Source organism: Malurus melanocephalus, unplaced genomic scaffold (assembly GCF_030028575.1).
Source record: "Malurus melanocephalus ecotype Western Australia unplaced genomic scaffold, MMel_1.1 scaffold_248, whole genome shotgun sequence".
Lineage (NCBI taxonomy): Eukaryota > Metazoa > Chordata > Aves > Passeriformes > Maluridae > Malurus > Malurus melanocephalus.
In genome coordinates this window covers 576,924-583,037 of record NW_026623480.1, presented here as the reverse complement: position 1 = coordinate 583,037, position 6,114 = coordinate 576,924, and the positions used below count along the sequence as shown (strand labels likewise).

Here is a 6,114-nt window from a genome sequence, read left to right as displayed (position 1 = left end):
CACAATTCGCTTTTAAAATACAGGTAAGTTTTAAGGCTTTATTTTCCAGAGCAATGGTTTTCTATCAGCTGTGCACTCCTGCCTTTTGCAATAATTTCTGATTTTGTTGGCAATTTCCTGTCACATCTGACAGAAGATTAGAAGCCTCAAGGTTTTAATAAAAGGCTTAATTGGTGGGTGGGTTGAAGGGAAGCAGAACATGCTAACCTGGATGAGGGCAAAGACTGTAAAATGAGTTCATCCCTTATTGGAAACCAGAGTACCTCCATGGGATATTTAACTGTGGACACTTACAAAGCAGGTAGAACCTGGCTTCACTGGCTCTCTAAYATCACAACTGCTATTTTGTGTGTGTGCTGGACAGCATGACCATCGCTAACTAGAAATACAGTGCAGTTGCATCATGTGCTGCACCTTGATGATGACATAAATGCATTGAATAAGCTGAAATAACAGCATTGGCAATACTGCCTAAAGATCTTACAGGGTAAGTAGTGACTCTTCAAGAGCAATTTGAACTAGAAACATTTGTACATGTGTTGTAAATGTCTAGTAACAGATCAGTCTAATTAGTTTCAAGCTATTTTCAAGGCAAGACAGAAGTCAAGCTTCATGCTGCCTTGCCAGGAAAGGAGGAAGTAACTAATTTCTAAGCTGCTGTCTTGCACAGGCTGTGTTGAGTCGGTGAAGAACTTACTTCCACTTAGGTTTTGTTCTCTCTTTTTTTTGGTACCAGTCGTTGCATTGTCTGATTTTGGGCTAAACACAAAAGTATTCTGCTGAAAATGGGTACTAATCTATTGTTTTGCCCAGCAAACACAGGCAAAACATAATTTTCTTGCATCTTACTAGACTGCTTGTGAAATTCAGCGGTTATACATACCGGTCTTCTTTTATACACCAGGTATATGAAATGTAAAAGGTTGACAACCAAAAACACAGCATTCCAGATCATTATGTCCAAGGCACAACGATAGAGTGTRGCCCAAATGATGAATAATGCACATCCTGGGAAAATTAAAAAGAAAAAAAAAAAGGAAGTCAGATTTCACCACACAATAAACATTCCTAGAAAACCATCAAGAATATGTCTATTGATTATAATTACAGTGAAAAGCAATATATTCTACAAACTTTAGTACAGTTAACTTTTCTGGATGAACACATGCAGCAACAGCTAATCACTGCAATGCTGCAAACAGGCACTGAGGTCAGGTTGACAAACTGCAGCCCTGTTATATGGAACCACAATACTGAAACGACAGCGGTTCAGATCTGGCTGGGGAAAGCAGAAAGGTACAGGCCATCATGATCTGTTAGTAGAAGAGAGATGGTGTGAAATTAGGCACCTCACAAAAATTTATTTCTTGTGTTGCATTAATTAGACAAAAAAAAGGCCCAGAAATGAAGCTTCACATCTAACTAGTGAGCAAGATTTCCATAAAAACTTCCTAAAGTCATATGCAGATATTTTTGAAAATTAAAAGAAACTATCAYTGCTGATGTGACAAGGTCACATCAGGAACCTGATTTCTCCTGTGTAACATCAAAGAGAAAATTTCCAAATGCTTACTCTTTTTTTAGTTGCCTTACTTTGAATAAYGACAATTGCTTTAAAAGATAAGGCATCCTGTATGATTAGGGATTCCATTTTCAGCCTACAAAGACAATATTTATCAAATGATGGATTATGCATCAGTGAGTCTCTCCCAGATAACTGTGAGCCTACCATCTGACAGAGGAGGAGAGGTCACAGATACATTTTTCCTTAARTTTCATGCAAAACCAAAAAGGAGACGGTGCTAAATGAGTGTTCGTATCCCCTTTCTCCCTGAAGATGATRTTGAATTAATGAACTCAGCACTATCTAGTCTGACTGGGCTGTTAGCTGATGAGGCAGCACTTACATACAGATCAGAAAAACCAAAATATAGGGACTCTTGATCTGCTTATTAATTAGACTGCAAGGCACAGGAGGATCCAATGTCTGGAAGTATTGAGCAGCAATATTGCAGAGCAGCACAGAGGTGGGGCAGGGTCAAAGCAAGGGGAACAGGCCCCTAGGAACCAAGCCTCRTTACTCATTCTGCCCACTGAGTAAATCTGCTTCCTGCTGCCACCTCAGCTCACCAAGCTCTGATTCCATAGCTGCTCAAAATACTACAAGACCTACAGATCAAAGTGGCAGGCTCAGCAAGTGCAGAGCCCCATTTTTTTAAAAGCCAAAATAAAAGGTTTTGCAATGCTCAGACCCTTGGTCACCAGTGCAGTCTGTTTTAAGAAGTTACCCTATACTAACTACATGATAGAAAAGGCAAGATCATTGTTCATTCAAAACAGAAGTTCTATCATAAAATTGACCCACATTATTATGCCAATAAGCACTCATTTAAAAATACTTAAACATGCTCTTGTTGGATTGGATTYATTTTCCTTACGCTGCAATGACTCACTATTCCTTCTTTGATCACAAGGATCTTGTCCCACACAAGGTACAGAGGCWTTGAAATAGCTGTGGGACTGTAATGTTACAAATCAAACCACATTTGCTCAGTCTCAAGCATGCCAAATTTAGGTTTTCATCTCAAGTCAGATTCTGGTGTCACAAGATTCCTACAGTGGCAGAAGAAATATGATTGATATCAAAGCACAGGATACACTCACTACAGAAAGGCTGCACTTCTAAATCAGTGATGAAAAAAGTGCTGGTGGCTCTCAAGTGCCACAGGTTTGTGGCCACATTAAAAGAACACATGGGGTCACAACAAGATTCTCAAGGAAAACCTCACCACCTCAGCCACATTAAGCCAGTACACCCGCCAACACACAGTTCCAGTATTTACCTAAAATCTAAAATAAAGGCCTTAATGATCACACATCACTGATCTGAAATTAGTGAATTTTTAATATCCAGTTATATCTGATGTAAATGGTGTCCACTTGCCCTCAAGCTGACATCATTATAGGCTTGAAACTGCAAGTTACAGTTCTAGGAAGTTTTAAGAGCCAAGGGTTATATAAACTTTCTAGAAAAGGATTGTTAGGGTCAAACCAGATCCCATCTTAGACCAAAAACACCTTCWTCAGAGCACAAAGGCCATTAATAGAGGCAGCAGTTTCACCATAAGCTGCAGGGATCAGCTCCATAATGGTCAAACCCAGCCACCTCTGTCACATTTCTGTCTCCAGAATAATTCTCCTACCTATGGTGAGCAGGCCTCGCAGAAGAATCATGTGAAGATTCAAAGTAGTTGGAATAACCAGTCCAACTGCAAAGCAAATATTTGCCACATGGAAAACAAGATGATGAATCTCTTTCCAGTTTTCACATGCAGTCTCATTGAGAGGATCAAGGGTGGCATTTTTTAAGTCTGGAACAAAACCGAGTGGAGTAACAGTGAGTGGGCTCATTGCTGTAGCATTCATCTTGGAGACTCCTGCAAGGAGAACAAAAAAAATTCACTATGCAGCAAACTGAAACGTAGTAGACACACACATCGATTTTAGTGCTRTTTTCTCTCTTCCCAAGATATATTTTCCATTATTATTCATGGAAAAAAACTAAAAATGCTTTAAAAGGGTAAGCTAGGTTGATAGTCCAGCAATGCTTTGCTATCTCTTTCACCTAAATTGTAGGTACCAAACCAGAAAGGCCGCTAAGTCTGCTGCCAGTCTTTTAGGRAAATCACTTGGTCTGCATAGTTTGAACAAGCTTGCAAGACCCTTATTTGTGTGTGGAACTCCTGGAGAAAATGAGGCAGCTAAAGACTATTTCTAATCTAAATATACATAGGATTTTTTGTGTTGTTGTAATAATAAATGTAACATACATTCCTTTTGAATCAATTACTTGGAAAAAAATCCTGTGGGCAAATCCCAATACAAAACAAAAAATTACTATTAAAAACAAGTTACAGGGAGAAACTGGAAGATTTCAAGACACTGTGTTTAGGATCTCAAAAGCCAGTCTCTCTAGGTAACTGCAGAYAGTGTCACAAGCTCTCCAGTAACTCTTCTCAACCCGGAGCAGGTCCCAGCTGGAGGAACAAGACTGCTCCTAGACATGTGTGMTGTCACACACAGGAGAACCCTGCTTCCAGCAAGGCATGTACAGCCTCTCACTGCCACAGCTGTAGAAACCATGTGGAGGTRGGCTTGAATCTCGTTAATGAAATATATGTAGTTCATTACTGAGCAAACAAGCCCCATAATGCACAATATGGCAGGATCTGCGTTCAGTTAAATTCTGTAGAGACAATGCACATCCTTGATGAGTGTCATCGCTAACTGGCGATGTAATTCAACTGCTCAGCAGACAATTTTGAGTCACAGTTAATACACTCTATTTCCTGCAGACTTGAATATACTCTGAAGCATCTCTGTTAATTGAGAGTACTCCATAGGCTGTGAAGTAATTTTGAGTTTCTTCACTCATTCCTTTAATTATTTTCTTCCAATCAGCCTGTGTAAAGGGCATAAGCAAGCTGGACAGTTTTCAAAACTAATCAGGGTTTTAGACCCCTTTTTAAAGCAGTGTGAAGAAAGAAAGCCTCAAGCCTCTCTTACAGTTCATCTCTGGTGCCCAGAGCCTGTCACAGCTAAGGTATGCTACAGAATGCGCAGAGGCATCTTGCAGGATCAAACACTAGCAAAGATGTGCATCCATATCTGGATTGAAATTACTTTCAAGGAAAAAATTATCTAATCCTTGACACAATTCACTTATTTCTTAAAAAGAAAATCACTTTCCTCTTTTCATTCCTACATTAGTTATTCACAAAGATTAATTAAAATGTGGGGGTTCGTCAAACTCTACACTTAACTGTTACCAAACATCAGGCCTACACAAAGACACTCTTACTTTCTTTCAGCTCTTTCACATGAGTTCATCAAGAGAGTCATTAGAGCAGTTTCACTGTCCTCACAAAGCCTCTCACACAGAGAGCCAAAGCCTGAGCCCGTGTGAGGCAGCAGGACTGGCATTTTAACGTGCTTGTAAACACAGGGGAATTGCTAACTGGATAACTATGTCTGTGCTCATCTTACACACATCTCATCACAGTACTCCTGTTGTTTCCAAACAATAGAAACTCCCTACACTAAAACACCAGGATCTCTAGATCTTTTTCCAAAAAAAAAAATCATCAGCTGACTTTCTACCTATATTGAGCCTTTCATTGCCCAGTCATCTGCCAGGAAAGGAATAATTTAAAATGCCAATGGAACAAGTAAAGACAACCCAACTCACATAGAGATACTGAACCAGCCCTAAGTCTTCCAACTCAACATCAAAACAGGCTACAAGAAGTAATTTCAGCTGCATCTGATCACAAATCAAAAAGCAGACTTCCATATGCTTGAATTTTAACAGCAAAATTTTGTACCGCTCCACTGAGGAAATAGAGGGTACCTTATCCTTAASACTCAGCTGTAAAGCATCATTCATGAGAAGACTGGAAACCCAATGAATCAAATTAAATACACAGCACCTGAAAATCTCCTTCTCACAGSCCAGCCAAAGCACTGGTCCCCTTGCTCTTCACAGACACTGATGCAACAAACCACCAGCCATAAACTGAAATAATGGGAAGGATTTTCTCCAACAAGTGTTGACCAAGTAAGTTAAAGCATCTGCAGTTGTAAGATGTTCAGCACTTTTGAAAGTCAGGGTTACCTACTCTGTTGCCTAAATTAGAGCCCAGGGATCTAAATCTACCCATCTCCAGTTTTTTTATAAGATTTGTCTCTAATTCTTCAAAGTCTTTATACAAATGCATTTGAATTTCACTTCCTACTCAAACAATGATTACAGCTCCCCTAACTGGAAAACAGCAGAAACGTGCAGAACTTCTCCATCCTGATAGTATTTTAAAGCTGACAGAAATAGTTTGATGCTATCTGCAAAATGACACAGGGACAGACTTTGACAGGGGCTCTGGATTCCAACTAGGGGGCCTGCTTGAGAGTMAACAGAAAAGACAGGCAGTCAGGGCTACAAGCTGTATCCTGAAGTGTTTGTCTACAGGTGACACCAGAAGGACAAATACCCAAAATGTCAAAAAACATGTCTAATTTTTAGAACATTTCTTTAGTCCTAGCACCTACTGTTGACCA

The 6,114-nt window shown here is 39.7% G+C and overlaps 1 protein-coding gene across 1 annotated transcript in view; it reads right to left on the bottom strand.

The window, feature by feature from the left end:
* BVES (blood vessel epicardial substance) overlaps window positions 1-6,114 on the bottom strand; it is a 46,700-nt gene that overhangs the window by 14,770 nt on the left and 25,816 nt on the right. The window contains 2 exon segments of the mRNA XM_057375405.1: window positions 884-1,008; window positions 3,204-3,437. Coding sequence (XP_057231388.1) covers window positions 884-1,008; window positions 3,204-3,437 — 359 coding nt within the window.